Source organism: Aspergillus bombycis (assembly GCF_001792695.1).
Source record: "Aspergillus bombycis strain NRRL26010 chromosome Unknown contig00029, whole genome shotgun sequence".
NCBI classification, from domain to species: domain Eukaryota; kingdom Fungi; phylum Ascomycota; class Eurotiomycetes; order Eurotiales; family Aspergillaceae; genus Aspergillus; species Aspergillus bombycis.
The window spans coordinates 320,080-340,337 of NW_019170031.1; the positions used below are offsets into that span (position 1 = coordinate 320,080).

General features: G+C 48.2%; 6 protein-coding genes across 6 annotated transcripts; 4 read left to right on the forward strand and 2 right to left on the reverse strand.

The window, feature by feature from the left end:
• Nucleotides 1-120: 120 nt before the first annotated feature.
• On the reverse strand, nt 121-2,724 carry ABOM_005164 (ABC-F family ATP-binding cassette domain-containing protein; the record flags this gene model as incomplete). Its single annotated transcript, XM_022532293.1, has 7 exons — nt 121-492; nt 555-1,649; nt 1,706-1,805; nt 1,854-2,046; nt 2,112-2,315; nt 2,407-2,596; nt 2,653-2,724. 7 exons carry the CDS (start codon nt 2,722-2,724, stop codon nt 121-123), a joined length of 2,226 nt encoding a protein of 741 aa, XP_022390430.1.
• A 1,336-nt stretch (nt 2,725-4,060) lies between these two features.
• ABOM_005165 (thioredoxin family protein) lies at nt 4,061-4,456 on the forward strand (the record flags this gene model as incomplete). The annotated part of the gene is made up of 2 exons (XM_022532294.1): nt 4,061-4,083; nt 4,153-4,456. The coding sequence occupies 2 exons, from the start codon at nt 4,061-4,063 to the stop codon at nt 4,454-4,456; spliced, it is 327 nt and encodes a 108-aa protein (XP_022390429.1).
• A 1,303-nt stretch (nt 4,457-5,759) lies between these two features.
• On the forward strand, nt 5,760-6,066 carry ABOM_005166 (general stress protein; the record flags this gene model as incomplete). Its single annotated transcript, XM_022532295.1, has 2 exons — nt 5,760-5,885; nt 5,938-6,066. The coding sequence occupies 2 exons, from the start codon at nt 5,760-5,762 to the stop codon at nt 6,064-6,066; spliced, it is 255 nt and encodes an 84-aa protein (XP_022390428.1).
• Nucleotides 6,067-11,292: 5,226 nt separating this feature from the next.
• Nucleotides 11,293-13,190, forward strand: ABOM_005167 (bZIP transcription factor; the record flags this gene model as incomplete). Its single annotated transcript, XM_022532296.1, has 2 exons — nt 11,293-12,283; nt 12,340-13,190. The coding sequence occupies 2 exons, from the start codon at nt 11,293-11,295 to the stop codon at nt 13,188-13,190; spliced, it is 1,842 nt and encodes a 613-aa protein (XP_022390427.1).
• Nucleotides 13,191-14,296: 1,106 nt separating this feature from the next.
• On the forward strand, nt 14,297-17,550 carry ABOM_005168 (tRNA processing endoribonuclease Trz1; the record flags this gene model as incomplete). Its single annotated transcript, XM_022532297.1, has 2 exons — nt 14,297-16,675; nt 16,732-17,550. The coding sequence occupies 2 exons, from the start codon at nt 14,297-14,299 to the stop codon at nt 17,548-17,550; spliced, it is 3,198 nt and encodes a 1,065-aa protein (XP_022390432.1).
• A 343-nt stretch (nt 17,551-17,893) lies between these two features.
• On the reverse strand, nt 17,894-19,857 carry ABOM_005169 (putative acid phosphatase; the record flags this gene model as incomplete). Its single annotated transcript, XM_022532298.1, has 6 exons — nt 17,894-18,819; nt 18,878-19,212; nt 19,282-19,494; nt 19,561-19,629; nt 19,674-19,705; nt 19,768-19,857. 6 exons carry the CDS (start codon nt 19,855-19,857, stop codon nt 17,894-17,896), a joined length of 1,665 nt encoding a protein of 554 aa, XP_022390431.1.
• Between the last annotated feature and the right edge of the window lie 401 nt (nt 19,858-20,258).

The following is a 20,258-nucleotide window of genomic DNA, read 5'->3' on the forward strand; positions in this document are numbered from 1 at the left end:
GGAGTCTAGTGGATTGCAGCTATTGTGCTCTGGACTCTGTACAAGTATAGCATGAAGATTGATAGATCGCTCTATATGCCATAATATCATTCTTTCTCATAACAGTATGAAGTTGACACATTACCCCTGCGCCGGAAGCATCTTCTGCACCCGCTTCACCAGACTCTGTTCAAACTGCTCTACCCCTTTGCTCTGTTCCTTGAGCTTCCCGCCCTTCAGGACATACACAGCTCGTCTGCGACTCTGACTCTCGTCCGTCTCTTCGTCAACACCCTCGAAGTCATCGTCCAGTTGATGTTCCTCGTCACGTTTACCTTCGATGACCGAACGGGCCAGAAACCGATCATGCGATACTAAGATAATTGCCCCGTTGAAAGAAGATAGTGCTGACGCGAGGGCCGTAACAGTATGGAAATCCAAATGGGTAGTGATTTCGTCCAAGACGAGCAAATGCGGAGAATTCCAAATGACTTTCGCCAATGCCAAGCGGACCTGGTATCGAATTTGATTAGCTTATGTTTGTTTATGGATATTTGTGCGTCTGTTGTGCTCACAAGTTGACCGCCCGATAGTCGAGACACAGGCACGTCGGAGGCGATTCGGCCCTGAAGACCCAAGCTTGATAGCAAACCCCTCAACTGACCTTCACCAATTATCCCATCAGTTTCTTTAGACATAAAGCCTAATGCGGTTAAGCTGGGGTCAGCTTGACCCTGTTCTTGCAGGTCCTCTATTGAGTGCTGGGAATAGTAACCGAGTTTCAGTCGCGAATGTGTTGATATCTTTCCCTTGGTTGGCAATGCATCTCCAACAAGGACCCGGATTAATGTGGACTTTCCGCATCCATTAAGACCCATGAGGCCAACTCGATCCCCCATGTGCATGACAAGGTCCACTCCATCCAATATTGGAGCTCCATTCGGCTGATACTTGAATACAATCCCTTCTGCAGAAATAAGCGGACCTGGATACCGCAGTTCTGTGGCGTCAGGGAGAATTATCGAAGCACCCTTTTCGTCGGTTGGAACCTCGATCTCTTCTCGAGAACTCGAATGCCATCCAACTCGGTCTCGATTCAGTTTGAACCGCCCTCCAGTCGCACTCACTTGGACGCCCATCCTGTCATCCAGCTTCTTCTGCCGCGACTTAGCCATACGTAACTTGTTATCATCGTTTGTTTTCTTCCCAGTCTTGGTTGTTTCACGGATAGTTGCTTCCATGTGAGCAATTTGGCGCTCCTGTGCCTCCTTCATGCGACCCCAGTACAACTTTTGCTCTTCGAAATCTCTCTCGTAGGCCGACAAATTACCTTTGAAGTACGTGAGCTTCTGGTCTCTTAGAATGACAATCTCTTCGCAGACGGCATTTACGAAGTCCCTATCGTGGGAAACCAAGACTATAGTGGTTTGTGATGAGTCCTTCAGCTGCCGAAGATAGTTCTCAAGCCAAACTACTCCTAGCAAATCCAAGAAATTCGTCGGTTCATCGAGGATCATGAAATCTGGGCTTTGGATAAGGACACTTGCCAGCATGCATCGCATACGCCAGCCTCCGGATAATGTCAGGAACGGTTTATCGAACGTGGTCTCTTGAAAGCCTAAACCAATCAAAATTTGACGCGCCTGTTGCTCAATGTCGACTAGTTTCATCTAGTTGCGTCGAACTCAGTGACTGTCATTGTGTTCTTAATTACTTCCATACTCACAGTCTCAAACTGAGCTTGAAGGTCTTGCAATGCATGCGCCGCAGCCTGCGTATCTTCTTTGATAACATCGGCATCGATTGATTCTTTCTCCTGGTTCAGTCTATAGAAATCAGGCACTGCACAGGATCTCTCGATGGGAGCGACTCACATTTCTAGTGAAGCTTGGAACTTGTTCTCGGCAGCTTTCATGTCCTTCCGCGCCTGTAAACCTCTGGCTCCACTCTTCAAGCTCGCATTTTTCTGAGCGAGGAACAGCTCCTTTTCAGCCTTGTCATGACGGATTCTGCGAATGGCGCTGACCGGTTGCAATGGATCATCCGTCTCGAAGCTTTCAGACAGGACTTATATATAGTTTTATCAGATGCGATGTGCAAAGCACGGCGAATTCAGGAGAAAGACAGCTTACAGTTCATCTTATGGACCAACTCATTCCGGGAATGATCACTGCTCAAAACATATTGAAGGACTGTCTTGTTTTTGTTTGCCGCTTCCTCGGCGGCAAAGTCCTTGCGGTCCTCTTCTGACGAGGTCTCTGTCTGTTGCAAGATAGCTATACGTGTCGAATGCGGGATGCCAGGGACGAGTTTGTCCGCCATAGCTCGTAGGAGCGCTGCAGGTAACATGTATTAGCTTAAGCGTGTCACCAGCCTCCATCTTAATGCTTTTCTTCTTTGCGCGGTCGATACGGAAGCAATGCTTACTCGACTTTCCAGTCCCATTTCGACCTATCAGCCCATAGTGTACGCCTGCCTTCAACCGCAGATGGGCATCTGAGATAAGCTCTCTTGTATCCGGCTTGCTCTTGGATTTTCCTTTGAGCGTTGACTTCGAGGTGCCCTCCGGAGTATCCCGTGACGAATAGACGGCGATAGTGAGGCCCTCTACGTCAATCTTAAGAATAAAAACATTAGTCCGTGATGGTCAAGAGGACCTTTGTAGCGGAGTACCTCCTGGGTCGGCCTATCATCAAGCAGATTGAAACGAGTCTGTTTGCAAGTTGCGAGAATAGACGACTTCATGTTCGAATAGCTACCAAGTTTCGCGTATTTCACTTCGACACACAGGCGGCAGGACAAGTTCCAAGGAGACTTTGATGGGGTAGAAAATATAGTTCATGGAAAGAACAACTTCATTCCTATCCATGCTACTCTACACTTCATATAAAGTAGCAGGCCACTGTGGGAAATTAGGGCCCAACTAGTAAGGGGTAGCACTGAGATGGATAGTGCATTCTTTGGAATAAACACAATGCATAAAACTTCATTCTCCACAAGGCATACTGAGTCACTTGGATGATCACATTGAGAAATGTTGTCAAGAAATCCACAGAGCAAACGTCGGGGTCCCGAAAAGGAATAGCCGCTTCCGACTGGCCTGAGGAATCAACTGGTGGCTCAGGCTCGTATTGCTCGCAAGACGACGTTGAGTCCTTTGCCGAGGCCGCCAATGCGCTTTTTATGTGGGCAATGTGGATTCCATGACTCATGGATGAGTCATGGTACTCAGTCGAATAGATCGATTCAGTCTACTACTAAATACTCGTAGCAGTTGGAAGCGTGGGACATAGTTCATCGTCCGCGCTGAAACTGCATGGAATCTCCAACATACCATTACCACGACAGGACGAAAATTAGATGTCGACTGATGGGAATTGCATCGCCTGTTCCATGTTTTCTTGAATGACATAGTCACCTACAATCTCTTCAAGTCTCCATACACGACGGTCCTGTATCTTCTGTAATGATCACTCCTCCAGCACTCCCATTTCTAAGCCGGTAGTAGGCACACACTGTCTACGTGCCAGAGGTTTTCTGTCTTCCTATACAGTTAACACCGTTCGATAACGTTGAGTGACGATAAGCACTTGCACGAAAGACAGCAGAACTTCAATGTTTTAGTCGACAAAGGATAGGATCGTTGAACATGATTACTGGCTAACTCAGCATCTTCTCCCTTCTATCCAATATAGGAGATGAAGACAGCTCAATAATGTCCGTCCAGCTGAAGGCCTGACAGACAACCCGCCATGTATCGACTGATCGTCCTTTCTGTTACTGTCTATTGGACTATTGATTTTCCCAGCTGAGAGATGATGGTGCAAAATTGCGGCTGAGGCGGGGTCCTGCGGGGTACTCTTGAAGTTGGGCATTACCGCAGTGCACTGCCGGTGTAGCTGAAAGTCAAAGAGATAGCAGATGCCGTCTGCACAGAAAATATAAATTGATTGAACTCAGGCCAGATCGCTTTCACTCTCGTACCCAATCTCTCCATCTTACCAACCCCTTCTATGAGTTCGATTCTTTTGCAACATAGGAATTATCTATCGTGAATCCTTCAGAAAACCTCTTGCCCAAGATGCCTGTTGAAGCGATTACCTCGTAAGTAGTGACAAGACTTATTTTTCTCTCAGATGACATTATCCAGTGCTAATAGTGATACTACGGTAGGTACGAACAATTCAAAGAGCTTATCGATGGTGATAAGCCCGTTGTGATTGATTTCTGGGCAACATGGTGTGGACCTTGCAGAGTGATATCCCCTATTTTTGAGAAACTCTCGGGACTAGACAGCTTCGAAAATATCGGATTTTATAAAGTTGATGTCGATCAACAAGAGCAAATTGCCCAGGAAGTTGGCATTAAGGCAATGCCAACCTTCGCAGTTTTTCACAAGGGTAACAAAGTTAATGAGCTGGTGGGGGCCGACCCTAGAAAGTTGCAATCCTTGGTTGAAGGCACAGCTTGTCTCTAAAGAACAAGCAAGACAGTCCGTATTGCCTATGTTGTTCTATAGGGTCGGCTGGAGCGAGCAAGGGAGGCACAAATGATTGTATCTAATTCTAAATGCTTTTATCTGATGTCCCGTTGAACATGGCTATAGTTATGGCTTATTACTCCCGATTCTTATTCAGCACTTTCGTTCCGGGATTATACTGCTGGCAGACAGAAGTCTTGGACCTTGTATTTTCAAACCTGGGATGAAGAGACTAGAGCCTTACATAGCCTTAAGTTACCTCTACGAAGCGCAGAATCCACACTTCAAAGATCTCTTTAGTGTCAAACAGAGTCTGGGCCAAGTTTATTATATAAGTGAAAGCTATCCCGTGCCTTAGCGTGTGAGTACTAAGGTGTCTTGACATCTATTGAAACAATAGCAAAGGGTGTATAGTAGAGTCGCATTCCTCGTAGTATACATGTACAGGTTTATAACAGCCAGTAAGAAGCTCCATGCTAGTATGAGAGGTTCACACGAACACTATCTTATGTCTTCCGCATAAACTCGTCGTTAGTTCTTTATATTGATCCGCAATACTTAGCATGACGTTGATAATTCCGTTGCCAAGTACAATCGAAGCTGCAGCTAATCAATTAGGTTAACGAATGCCACTTTCAGGCTTGCCACTCGACCGACATGACACAGCAGTCATATCGATTGTCCAACAATAAATAAATTAGCAGCGTGTTCTAGATCTGAAAAGAAGATCATGACGATAGAGTCCAGGGCCATCTGGCCTTTCCATTGAATTGCAGCGAGCGTCCTATCACCACAGATACTCATATATACGTAGCAGAACAACGACGACGGAATAATAGAATTGAGTTACCATTCGGTAAGTTATGTGAACTCAAAAACAGTCGAGCAAAGCATTCTACTTATTGAGTTCATGTGTAATACCTAGGTATTACACATTCGACGTTATGATGATGATATAGCTTCCCGAGCCATGTTTGCAATGCAGTAAAGCGTGGGGCTACAGACGGATCTCCAAGGCCTTGGTACTGCGCGGTAGATTGTTTAACAAAACCAACAGTTTTAATTCGTCCCTAGCCAGGTATAGTACTATCTCTTGCATCACAAAATGGTCATATCTAGCAAGACAGACGTCAAGCGGGCACAGCATGACCTCATATCGTTTATACATAGGGACCCGAGAAGTATAAGAATGGCAGAATCGAGCCTCATCGAGAAGTAATTTATCGAAGTAAACCCTAGCAACACTAATCAAGAGTCTTCAATTATCAAACTTGTCCTATATCCAATTCATCAATTCACAATGGCCTCAAACACGAACCCCGGAAACTTCAGCAACCGCCCCCACGAGGAGGTTGAGAACATTGCCCGCAAGGGTGGCCAGAGCTCCCACTCAGGAGGTTTTGCCAGTATGGACCCTGAGAAGCGGGTAGGTTTCTCGTCAATCTCAATACTCTCATAGATGCTTATCTGTTTGTCAGAGAAACATCGCTTCCAAGGGGGGTCAGGCTTCGAGCGGAAGCTTCCAACCTGGTGACCCTAGAGCCCGCGAGGCTGGTCAGAAGGGCGGCTCAAGAACTCAATACAATGTGGACCAGCCCGAGGAGTAAACAGGTCGCCTCATATGATAGGTTGTTACCATACTACTCGCATTTTTGATGATATAATATTGTATATTGTACTGTACCTTGAACGAAACTCTGTTAACATAACAATGTGTCTGTGAGATAGTCAACACCGGAAACGGCATCCCATTGCCCTCATATATTTTTCTTGTCAAGCTCCTGCAACATTATGAATATCCCTCATACTGAATGCCATCACTTGTGTAATAGACATTAATAGAAATATGATGTCCAACCGACGTAGGAGTCTCCACATCAACCAGCCACGACCAATAAAACGTCGGCAGTGCATCACCACCGTTTTCGATCAAGATGCAAACCCCAAAATGATCATCAGATGTCAGTTTTCTTCAGCTTGCTTGATTGATATTCTTGGGATGGTATGTAGTGGCAATCAAGAAATAGTGCTGCCTTCCCGGGAATTACACTGCCACACTCGAGCAGCTGCTTTTAGAATTAGCTTACGACATGGTGGCCAGCATATACGAGCTACACCCACCACTAGTTCATTCTTCCTTTGTATTTATTTTTGGCAATGTTGCAAGACACATTCTTGGGTTTTATGCTGGAACAATGGTGCAATATTCTTATTGACCCCGTGGCTTTCCATCGTGATGTGACATGACTCTAAAGAAGATCTCCGACGGTCCAGCCGATGTTCACCCGATGGATATACATATCGCGTTCTACTATTGGTCCACGGTTTTTCAGAGTTTCTTTTATATGATTAATTCATATATTTTTCCTATACGTGCTTTGATTTCAAGTCTTGTAGATGATGTACAAATTTATAGATCTACGTAAATATATCTATTGTGCAAAAACAGTCTATTTTCATAACCACCGCGCGTAAAATGGTGGATAACCGAGGATGGTGAAACAGTTATTCTCCAGGTTGGCCTTGACCGAAGGTCCGGCTGGCACACCGGAGAAAGCCACGGCGCTCTAACAATCAGAGATTCACCATTCATTAGGTGCTACACCGACATCGAGGTTCTAGACCTTACACTATATTCCAAATAGCTCCTTGATGACCTCCCTGACTGAGACGACGCAGTGGCTGTGGTGTCGCTGATATTTTCTATACTTTGGTATTACTATCGAATCAAGGCTTGTAGGCACCGAGGTCAACTATTGGTCAACTACCTCTTTCAACACATGTGGAAACTACTACACAGTAGACTTGTGCCAAAACAAGGTTGTTGGAGACTTCCGCGGGATCACATTGCCCAGCAATTGAGAGCCTGACACGGACAGTCTAACAGGCTATTGTATTGGTATGTCTAGTAGTCGCTTCTAATATTATACACCGTGGCACCTCAGGATCTCACCGAACTAGACGAAGATGCCCAAGAATCTATCGATGTGTGTTCTCCCGCAGTGCGTAGACACTTGCGCCAAAGAACTGTTTCAGGTATATCTACCGAATCGATACTCGAACGGATTCTACCTGCCCTCGCCGGACCAACCATCTTGGCGCGGAGAGCATCAGCTCAAAAGATTCCCTCCTTTCATTGAATTCACTATAGACATTCCAGACACCAAGAATTGACTTCACATTACACCATAACAGGGATGGATGACAATATTCACCACGAGCAGGCACAGTTTGGCCGTCCGCTTTGGTTGGCTTGTGATCAGTCCGACGATCTCGCGCGCAGCTGAATCTTGGTATGTTAACCGACCTACGTTTCTAAATCGACTTTTTTACGGACACGATGATAGCAAACCGGCCAACTGGTACAGCAACGATGCCCGTATCTCGGGCCATGATTGGATAGGTCCGACCTTCTATCAAGAGGAGCCACCTACACCTCCTCGGTGTGGGCTTCTTGGTGGACACGGATAGCTCTGTTTATTAATATGTCTACGCTTAAAATATTAAGCCTGTTTGGGTCCCCAAATTTGATAATACGTTGAAACTTTATACTATTGCATTAGTATGTTTCTAACAGGGCTGCTATTGTTGCTACTAGGCTGTGTTAAACAACAAAGCTAAAGATAGTTATTGTCATAGACCACTGAATGGTATATAGCTGATTGACGCCTCCCTAGAATTAGGATTAGTGCTGTAATTGATGAGAAACCCACAAGAATTTCCCATTCCTGATGCTTTAGTTTGCTGCAGGAGTTTCTACTAATGTTGCAACGCCCAATGGATAGACAGGGAGGGCCTTGGCTCTATTGGAAACTATCACTCTTAGTGTTGGATACCAATGGTAGAAGATATAGTTCTCTTCGAAGTTGCGCACGAGACAAATTATTCCGCTCTAGGGCTAAGACTTTCCCTAAAAGGATCGTTTGCTACTCTAGAAGTCGATTATCTTATCTGTAAACAGCAATCGAAAATGTGATATCAATACTAAACCAGAGTTGCGCTCGGTTACCGGCTAGCGTTAACCAGTCTATTGACCATCATTGCCTGTTGAATCCTTAGCTTCTCAATCAGAGTGTTGAGGCCTTCTAGCCAACTTCTTAGGGCAAACTATAACACTGCTAAGCACTGCCCCTGGAAGAAAGTTGGAATATGCTAAACAAAACTATAGAAAAGACTTTTTTTGCGGTATTTTTGGCCCATGTGGCGGCAATTCTCCGGAGGTGAGGCGAGGCGTTGGTGCAATGGCTTAACAGTTATGTATCACACTCCTTTTTCTTTTTCTTTTTTTTTTTTTTTTTTTTTTTCGCCCCTGGTGACAAGTTGTAGAACTGTGGATTTGTACGGATAGGAAACGCGATCCACGTATTGGCTTGAGGCAATTGAGTCCAGCCTTATGGACATGGCCTTTTGCTTACGCGGTTTAGGAAAATCTAGGCCATTGTCTGTTATAGGGCCGGCTGTCAAAGGATTGGGAAGCCGGAGATATCGCATGGACGATACCAAAGGAGGATAATTCGCCCGGGGAGCTCTCCTCTCACGGTTTCAGATTGTTCCAAGGAAAATAGCGTGCTATGGGTAGATTACAAAACTTACGATCTATTGTCCATGGCTCGTACTGATGGGAAACATCAATTTTACATCAAGTCCACGACATTCCAGATTCCCAATTTTCTTTTGGTACTCCGTATACTCCGTGGGGAGAGAGAGGTATGGAAGTAGTCAGCGGAGCGAAATCGGACTTCCCGCTGGTGGCACCGGTCATGGTCAGCCAGGGGTGCAGTGTGGGAGGGCTAACTTAGCGGCATGCGGCACAACCTAAACGGAGATGATTCCAGCTGAGCAGAAAAACCAGACCGGAAGATGGCCGGAAGTCCCACGGCCCAATGGTTGACAGTCGTGCAGCACATCCAAGTCCACACGGGCGAGACGCCCACCTTGGTGGGAAACCCCTAACCGAAAGGGGTCGACGAAGGCATTAATGCCCCATTTTATTCTCCAGGGATAATCAGTTAGCGTGTCAAAGAAGGGTATGGGCGTTTGCACAAGTGGCTATGCCGTTGAACGGGAGAGTCCTTAGGTCTATGCCAAGCTTTGCTTCCGGTGATGATGATCCACTGAAACCCACTGGAAAAATTTCCACCAGCGACCAAACACTGAAAAGTGAGGATCAAGCGGGTTCGCTTCGCGAGTCGACAATCGACCATGATTGAGCCATTGCTTTTCTAGAATACCCGCTAATGGTGGACGAGGAGGCATCTAGAAGGATCCCCGTAGTTAATTGGGGTTTGTCGTACGTTATCGCTTTGACTCGCCTTGTTTGGCTATCTGAATCGGTTGCGGTTTTGAAACGCTGGTTGGTATGTGGTCACCATTCCTACGGAATTGTATTTTGACGTCAAGTAACCACCAAGTCCACATTCCAAGGAACGGAAGTACACTTTTCCACCACAACCATGTGAACAGGTGGATGTTGGAACACCACACATGGTCCTTTTCCAAGAATGGAGAGTCAAACTGTTGAATTGGTTTCTGATGAAATGGCTGTTGACCAGTAGACTTTAATTGGTCTATGTGAGCGCCACAGGCGTCACAAGGGAGAGAAGATATCCTCAATGGACGTTTTTAGAGGGTCGGCAATGGAACGAATTGTACGACTCCCACTTGCCGGGACTCTTTAGTTAGTTTGTAGTACCCTAAAAACACCTGAAACGGAAAAGTGTCACGGAAAAGATAGGAGTGAAAAAAAAGAGATGGTAAAAGAGAGAGAGAGAGAAAATAATAATAAAATAAAATAAACAAGAAAAATAAAAATTAAAAAATAACAAAAAAACAAAAAAACAAAAAGCAAAAACTAACTTACTGCATGGGAGGCAATCAAATTGCCTTGCCTAACAAGGGGGACGGTCAACCGCCTTCCTGGGAAATGCAAAGAGATGTGTGCTGCGCTTTACCTTCCTTCTCCTATCGCAGTCTCTTTGATTACTTGCCTCGCTAACTCGAGTGATACCCGTGACTAGGCAACGGGGCTAACCTAGGTATGTGCAGTTACTTACTCCGAGTTGTTACTTTGGACTATTGTTGTTTACCCCGAGAGCATTGAATTTTCCCAAACAAGACAGACAAAGTTAATCAGAATCATGCAAAATAGCCTAAACGTTCCATACTCCGTCGAAGCAGTAAACAAACATCAGATCTTATCGAAGATCCCCGTCGTCTGTATGTCCACTTAAGTTGGTCAGGAAGGACGGGGCCAGTCAGGGAACGAGTGGATTCCCAGGTAGGGTACAGGACTCCCGAAACCCTAGTCGGACGTCCTATGGACTAATCACAGCTGATGGGAGAGTGGGGTGGTCGGCTGAGTCAGCGGAGGACGCGCAAGCCGGGTGAACCTGATTTCTATTCCTGGCGTGGAGAAACGTCCCACTCGGTCGATTCCCCTGGCGCCTCCCTTCCACTTTGGCTCGGGCGCGAACTCCATTCTCCTCTCTCCCTTCCCTCTCTCCCTATTGTTGCCAACTCTTTCTTAACCTACACATCTATTCCATTTACTCTTCATCATCGTCGATCTTCTATCCCACCACAACACACCATCGCTTCTTTTTCCCTATCCCCACTGCGTACCGTGGGTGATCATTTTCTTGTGCTTAGCCTGTTTTCGTTTTTCACCTCGCTTCTTAATCTCCCTTATTAGACTCGTACACCACCTCCACCTCGTCTCTCGCTATCGTCCGGGCCGATCGAGTTTTGTAATCCACCAGCGCCCACTTTCCATCCGACCTTAAAAGAACACTGTCCCCTCAATTCTCCCCCGGGGCACATATATCATACACATCATGGCCACATTAGCGGAACATCCGGTTGTCGCCCCGTCGACATACGATCAGGATATCGATACCTTCCTCAACCTCGATCAGCTCACCTATACCACATCAGAGCCTGCCAGGCCCAAGGCGGCCCTGGCTCAACCATCCATCCCTCCGACAGAGTTCAACGCTGGTGATCTTCGAAGCGCGAATTTCGCCGCAACGGGTCAATCACCGATTGCTTTTCAAGGCCCGAGCCACCAGTATGACGAGCACAAGCAGCAGACAGGTCTTCCCCCAGGTGCCCTAGCTCAAGCAATGACTTTCAACCAAATGAACGGAATGGGGTACGGTAGTGCCAGCCCTGGCTACATGATGAACGCCGACATGTTTACCGGTACTCATATGAAGCGTGAGGACGCTTCTCTCGACTTCAACGCAATCCCGAGCCGCAACCCTTCAGAGATGGACCTGGAGTCCGATAACATGGGTACGGTCCCCGGCTATTTCTTCTCGCCAAACCCCAACAAGAGCCAGTTCGTCGACCCCAGCGCCCTCGGTGGTCAGGAGGTAGTTCCCGTTGGTCCATCTACCCAGGTCGGTCGCATGTACCCCGGAATGCATCAGCAGCAGGCTGCGATGGCCAAGGCGGCTCAACAACAAAAGCATCATGAAATGATGCGCCAGCAACAACAATTACAGCAACAACGTCGGATGGAAGAGCAGATGCAGAACAATGGAAACCCTCAGGTCCAGCCCCCTCGCAACACGAACCCGATTGTGGAAGAGCGCATCACTCGTCTTTTGCAGCAAATGAGACAGTCCAGCACCTCGAGCTCGCCGTCTGACTCTCCCAGCCCCTCTGTCTTGCCTCAGATGGCCAAGGCCAAGAAGGATGAACAAGATATGGATGAAGATGAGAGACTGCTCGCTAGTGAAGAAGGCAAGAAACTTAGCAGCAAGGAGCGCCGTCAACTTCGTAACAAGGTCTCCGCTCGTGCTTTCCGGTCTCGCAGAAAGGGTATGGATATTTTTTTTGAATGCTTGTCTATGACCTGGTAAACTAATTCGTCCTAGAATACATCGGTCAGCTTGAGAGCGAGGTTGCGGCGAGAACCAATGAAGCTCATGAGTTGCGCCTCCAGAACCGTGCTCTGTATGAGGAAAATGCTCGTCTCACCGATCTTGCACGCATGCTTCTGTCCTCCCCCAATTTCTCCCAGTTTTTAGATGAGATGTCCATCAACGGAGTCTCTACCTCGGCTCAGCCGCAGCCGCCTCAGCAACAACAGCCGCAGCAACTGCAGTCCCAGCCCCAACCCCAGCAGCAGCCAACTATGCAGGCCAACGTGCCCAAGGACACCAACCACGGCCATGGAGCCCAGGAATTCGCCATGCAACAGAATCCTCAAGTCGGTATGGTTGTTGTCCCTAACCAAGGACTCGACGTAACTGCTATGGGCATGAACAACGCTGGCTGGAACTCCGGTATTGATATGAACTACAACCCATCAGTGTTCGCTGTTTTGGAAGTCCCCGAGCCCTCGATCATCGATACCGAAATTCTCTCCGGCAAGTCTTTCAGTGTTGGATCCTACCTTCCTGAGGTTACGGATTCCAAGAACGAATTGCCCGTTTTCGATCGTATGCTCAAGTCTGAGGAGGTCAGCGTTGGCGTTGAAAACCCAGATGTTGAATTTGACGAATCGGATCCTGCATTTGCTCTCTTCGCCGACTCCCCAGTTACTTCTCAACAAGAGTCGTTTGATATCTCCTTCAACGGAGTTGAATCAGAGAAATCTGCACATGCATTCGAATTGGTGGTCGAGAATGAGTCCCGCGATGCAGAGAACCGTTTCTCTTACCTCTGTCACAGTATGGAAGCAGCTTTCCAGCGTGTTTCCATGGTCACCTCTCATCTCTCATGATTCCCCATGTCGCACCTAAGCAACTTCAGATTAACTTAAGAATTTGTAAAGTTTGTTCTTGTCATGTTCTTCCTTTTAGGCAGTTCAGCTACCTGAACTTGCGTCCTTGTAGACACAAATACCTTTTCCTTTGTTTATGATCCTGTGACTATATATACTGTCTTGACTTGCAACTCCACTAGTTTCACCCTATTCTTCTTCTTTTCTATTTTGGATCCTCGTTGTTTTATTCTCCCTTTCATTGCTGGGTTTGATGGAGTCAATTTGTCGAAATCGTTCAAGGTGGGATCAGGATTACAGGCCTTTGGTGTTCTTTTTTTTCATCTTTTTTTTCTGCAGAATTGGATACCTTCTGGACTGGCTACTAGGAACCAAGTTTAGTTACTGTGAATACATCACGAAAATTCAAAAGTTACGGGCAAACACCTTCAAAATCCGACAATGTTGAAGTATAACCTAGCTACTAGAGTAGTCATGTGCAGTGCTGCAAACTGGTGTTTGTCGCCACTAGAGAAGAGAGGCTCTGAACTGCGCCAGACTCAACTTCACCCCCCAGTCGTGTTTTTCATTTGCTACAACCAACCAACTTCACCACCTCATCGCGTCACTCATCCTTTGAGATGACTGTTCTTTGCATCTCTTCCTAACTAATTATTTTTTCCCTAGCCAAGTTGGCTCCCCTTCCTCCCGCCCGCGGGCTATTATTCAAAGCCTTTCGCGGAAACGTTGCCCCATCTATAATAGCCCGCTCTCCGGTTCCTTTCAGAGCTTCGTTTTCTCGACCCTTTTGGCATATTCCCAGAGCTGCATCAAAACCGAAATCCATTAAACCAAAGGATTCGATATCAAAAAGTCCTGCTTCCGCTAGTTTCGCCAGATCAAAGCCCCAATCCAAATCACATCCGTCAAAATCGACCGTTCCTCCCACGAAACCCTTACCCACACTGAAAACCGCGCCATATCCACTCAAACGGGATACATTTCTTCTCCGAGCTCCGAGACTTATTACGCGACGTGGATCGAAAAACTACTTGCTATACAGCTCGAAAACTCACAAGCTCTCAGGTTTTGATTTCTTGCCGACCCCGCCTGTGGGACAGAAGCCCATGAAGTTCTTCTACCAGGTTATAACGACCCCCACGGCCGATACGCCTGGCACGACTATCGCGCTTCAGTTCCCAGAAAAGCGGTATTTCTTCGGGCAGATCTCCGAAGGAACTCAGCGGGCATGTACGGAACGTGGTGTTAAGCTCGCTTACCTCACCGATGTTTTTCTCACGGGTCGCATGGAATGGGACAATAATGGTGGCTTGATTGGCGTGATTCTTACACTCGCAGATGGTGTTGCTAGTGCAAATACTGCCCTGGAGGCTATGGCCCGTGAGAAGCAGGCCCGCCAACAAAAGTCTGGCAAATCTGACAAGTCTGACAAAAAGCCCCCTGCGAAGGCCAAATTGGAGCATGGCGTGCCCTACGCCGTCCGGGATGGAGAGGCTGTTGCGCAGCGGGGGACCTTGACAATCCATGGTGGTAAGAACCTAGCGCATACCTTAGCCACTGCTCGGAGATTTGTATTCAGGAAGGGTATGCCGGTCTTCACACGGGAATATGACAGTGAGAGTACGGCCAAGAAAGAGTCTGCAGAGACAGAAGATCCTTTTGAAAAACCCACTTGGTCTGATGATAACATCAAAGTATGGGCTATGCCTATTCGTCCTCCCACATCTTTGCAGCCGAAGGAAATCCTCCGTGTTGCCCCACAAAGCCCGAGGAAGAGGAGCCTTGATGAATTCAGAGAAGAAGTTACTGCTCAAGAGGCGATTGACCCGCGCACTCGCGACCAAATCATCAGGCAATCGGTTATAACGGACATGTTCAATTCGACATGGAAATTGGATGCTTTGGTTGAGACCCCTTTGGCTGAGGTTAAGATGCCCGCGGTCATGTTTGTTCGCAATCCAGAGACCAGGGCGCTTGAGCAATACACGGGTCCTGCTCCGGGAAGCAATGAACCGCTGCCTGACATCAAGGTTTTTGTACGCCAGCCTTGGCCAGGCGCAGCCGTTGAAAAAATTCCTCCTACCACCTGGTGTAATGAAGCTGTTTCTTATATCGTGCGGAATCATGATATCAGAGGCAAGTTTGATCCCAAGAAAGCGGCGGAGTTGAAGGTCCATAAAGGTAAGGACTTCGGGCGTCTGACGAAGGGCGAAAGCGTGATATCCGAAGATAAGCAAACCATTACGCCTGAGATGGTTCTAGGCCCCCCACGACTTGGAAAAGGTCTAGCCATCATCGACCTGCCTAGCTCAGAGTATGTGGAGAGTCTGATTAGTAGGCCGGAATGGAAGTCACCTTCTGTCACTACGAACCTTGAAGCATTTATCTGGATACTAGGCCCCGGAGTCGGAGATCATCCACGGCTGCGTGAGTTTGTCGCCAGTATGCCCCATTGCAAACACACTGTGTCTAGCTCGGACTATTGTCCAAACTACTTGGCTATGGGCAGCATTGCCGGCTCATCTGTTCGTATGGCGCAGTTGAGGCGCGACAACTACCCAGTGCCAGTCCATGACAATGTGAGCCTTCCACAACCAGGGACACGCACTCATGGTTCGGAGGTCACAGTGAGAAATGTGCAGAATTCGCCATTCGAAGCAATTGAGCCTGGCCTTATCATTGACATGGAACCTAATTTTGACATCAACCGCTCTGAGGTTGTCCCACGGTTCAATGCAATTGAGGCAGTGCAACGGATACCTGTGGCAGTCCAGAAACGTATGAGTACGATCGATAGGCGAGTCAAAAAGGAAGAATTTGAGGAAAAGCTGCGGCAGTTCCGGAAAGACCTTCCAGGAGCCGATGCGGAGATCATCACCCTTGGTACAGGTTCTTCTTCTCCTTCCAAATACCGCAATGTTTCCAGCACTCTCGTTCATGTCCCTGGTTACGGCTACTATCTGCTTGACTGCGGCGAGAACACGCTTGGTCAGCTGAAGCGCGTTTTCGAGCCCGAAAAGTTGCGGGAAGTTCTACAGAACTTGCGAATGATCTGGATTAGCCATCTGCATGCAGACCACCATCTTGGTACTGCTTCTGTCATCAAGGCGTGGTTCCAAGAGAACTATCCGAATGGAGATTCGCAAACAAGCGCTATCGAGACCGACATGTCCAAGATACTCCAGGAAAAGAGACTGTTCCTTGTCTCTGAAGAAAACATGATCTGGTGGCTAGAAGAGTACGCAAGCGCCGAAAATTTTGGCTTTGGGAAAGTGATTCCCTTATCCGCTTACCCCGTGATTCAAAACAGGGCACTGCGGACTAGGTTTGTATACCGGCACTGTCGTGCGGATGGCTCATTCTCTAACCAGGAAGTCGAAACTTCAAATCCCCGAAGTACAGAGCTTAGCTTTGACAACGAGTCGTCTCCGCTCACGCCACTTCTCCGCAAAGCCACAGGTCTTGCTGATCTCTTAACCACAAAGGTATCTCATTGCCGTGGCGCCATGCAGTCTCACTTGTCTTCTCGAACGGCTTCAAGGTCTCCTTTTCGGGTGACTGCCGGCCTTCCCCTAGCTTTGCCGCGATTGGACACGGCTCCACCGTTCTCATCCACGAAGCCACCTTCCAGGATGACATGGGAGTATCGGCTATCGCGAAGAAACACTCTACGACATCCGAAGCCCTAGAAGTTGGCCGCAGAATGGAAGCTCGCGCCATCCTCCTCACCCACTTCAGTCAACGGTACCAGAAGGTCGCACACGTAGAAAAGAACCGCCCGCCCGCCAAACGCCAAGAGACCGTTGTCCAGCCCGAACAACCCGACATCCCAGACAACGAACCGGAAGAGGCCTCCCAAGCGGCAACCTCCAATGGGTATGTTCCTTCCTTCTTTGCCACCATCAAGGTAGAGGAAAAGCCGCAGGTAAAGGTTCCTGTCGTCGCCGCCTTCGACTACATGCGCATCCGTGTTGGCGATATGCCCGTCGCGCAGGCGTACGCGCCGGCAGTGGAGAAGCTCTACGACATCCTGGAACGCGCTTCGGAAGAGGACTCCGAGAAGCAGCGCCAGGAGAAGGAGAAACAGGAGGCTGCCAAAATGCAGGAGAAGATGAGAAGAAAGGCCAAGCACGAGAAGAAGTCAAAGGCTGGTGCTAGCCTGGCCGATGCGGAACCAACACCTGCTGTCCCCGCTGAAGAAATGGATCTCGACAAGAAGTCCCCGGTCAAGCGTCACTCGGCCTGGAGTGCCAGCGAAAGTGAAAGCGGCTGGAGCACCAGTGGCAGTGATAGTGAAGCTGAGGTGCGTGTGAGGCGCAACAGCCGCAGTCCCAGTAGGACTGTGAAGCGTTCGAGTTAGAGATAAAGCAAGATACTCTTATCGTTACATACCCTGTATCATATCAATATTTATCGTGCTTTCAGGAGGTACATAACTGTATATGGAGGTAAAAGTTTTAGTCAATGGACAGGTTTTCTGTCCTGTTCGGGTACATACATGATTATTATTACGCTGAGACATAATACAAAAGAAATGAAGGCTTCTATAGTCGAAGTTTCTGATAAGATCACGACGTGCGTAACTCTGCGTTTCCTCGTTTTCTCTCCTTTCCAAAAAAAAAGAAAAAGATTATATATAGCCAAAATAAATACCATTACCGTACACGTTGAGTGACATGTATGGATATATACTACTGAACGCCCTAGAACCCAGAGACTGCTTTCTCCTTGTCGTCCTTGCCATAGAGGCCCGCTCCAACGTTCTCTGTGCACTCTTCCCGCCAGTTCTTGGGCGTGAACTTATCAACAATCTCCTTAAATGCGTCTAATGTGCAGAAGGTATCGTCTCCAGGAAGATGATTCTGCGGCTTAGCAGCGCAACCAGGGATACGGACTGGAACGTCGTTGTAGCGGATACGGACATAGTGTTTCTGTAGGGAGTTTCTTGCGGAATCGGGGAAGGATGCAAGGGGGGCACGGGCAGTTTCAGACGGAGGGGGCGGAGTTGAGTTGTCCAAGTTCGAAGAGCCCTTCATGAAGGAGAAAAGACCCCCGCTCTTCTTCTGGGCGATAGCAGGGTTTGAGAATTCCTCGAGCATGACGCCAGCATTCTCACTGCCGGATTTACGGTCCGCCTTTGAGAAGAGCTCGACAGCAATGGAGGAGGTGAAAGGTGGCCACCTACCAGGGGAGGCGCCCAGACTACCCAAGATTGCTGCCAAGGTGGTATCGTGGCATCCACTCATGGCGAACTTGATCGCTTTGCCATCATCGGTGGAGGACCCAGATGCCGAGGTTTCGCTGCGCCAGCCACCATCGACGGCGGTGCTGACCATGCGGTCGACCACATCGCCCAGTAGGGCTCCAATGCCAAGTTTGCGGTATTCGGTGCTCTCGTTGTAACCGGCGAACCATTCGTCGACGGCAATGTGCTCCATGTACTGTCTCAGTTTCTTATCGTAGAATTCTGCAGGGAGACGTGTTGCGGGTCCGTGAGCGTCGGTTGCATTGATAGTGTCATTGATTCCGGAGAGACGGGGGTGAGAGTCGACGGCAACTTTGGGGGACTTCTCGGGCATCCATTTTGACAGGATGCTGTTGATGTAATTCATCTGTTCGGTTTCATTCCCTGCGTAGATATGTTGATCAGCTTATGATGTCCTTTTATGGTTCACTACCCCACGTACACCGTGACGCTGCCCTATCGGCAAAGAGTCTTGCCAGTTGTCTGAATCGACGGCAGTTGCCTTCATTAGGGAATAGAGTCTCCTCCGACACGGAGCGTGCAACAATCACTGGCGGAGGAAAGTCTTGAGTGCGAGCACTGGCCGGGTACATGCCCCAGAAAGCCTGCTGGAGGGACTCGAGGGCTCGCGGAATGGGTGTGGCTCGGAGGTACATATCCTCGGTGTCAGACTTGATCTTAGGCATGAACCCAAGCTGGTCAACATAAAGATGTCTCAGACGCTGGCCGAGAGCAAGGGTTGTTTCCCGTCCCCTGTCTGTCAATTCGCCGTGTTGGCTATTGTTGCGGGTTACTCGTCAGTGCCTCGCTCTCACCAGCCATCCCGTGCATTGCATCGCGACTTACCAGATGCCTTCAATATCACCTGTCGCACCCACCGCAACCACCGCCTCATCTCTATCGCCGAATGCCTCCGTCTTTTTCCGCCATTCGAAGCCCTTCCACTGTGAGAGGTCCTGGTTACTAGCGGCCATTTGGGTCATTCGACGCACAACACTGCAGTACGGCCAATCTTCGCGGGTAAAATAGTCGGTCAGTCTGCAATGGTATAGAAAACAACTGGGTATGATTGAGATTATTTACATTCAGCCAGGCCTGCCTTCATGGTTTTAGTAGTTATATCACATTGGAAATTGGAGGTATGTGGTTAGCTTCATACATTTTGAAACCGAGAAGACACCGGAGTGCGTTCGCCTGAAGCCAGTCAGTCAATTGAACAAGTAATTTAGCCACTAGACCATCGTTGAACCACCTCACCATGGCGAAGGAACTACAGAAGAGTTAGTACAAGATCAGATGCACTCCAAACCAGATATCTCGTCTGGTACGTACCACCTGGACCAATTGGAGCTTCAAATCCTTCGGATAGAGCTTCTCGAGCTCCTCCTGGGAGTAAGGTTCGCGAGGATTTAGAGAGGTCATGGGGGGCTGCCACAGGTGCGTAGAGAACGACTCTGGATGAAGCAGTTTACTTCTCAAGGTAGGACGAGAGTCGGTGACGGTGACGGTGACTCGGCGATTTGTCCGTTGATGACGCCAGAAGGCGGTGGGCGGTAAGTAAGGGCCAATCAGCGGTGAAGCTCGGGTCACCTGTAGGCGGCGGTCCTTCTTATCCACGTGCAGATCAGCTGGTCTATCAAGTGATGGAGAGGAACCCTAGATGTTGCGCTGTAGATACTAAGGACTCGAATCTGTGTCAATTGGGGTAGTAGTTAGCCAGTAGTGGAGTTCTTACTGCGACTTGCCTTTGGTTCAGGAAGGATAATAACCATCTTACCCCGCCAATCTTCAGGCAGTAATGTTTTCTTTGGGGTGGTTTTTTT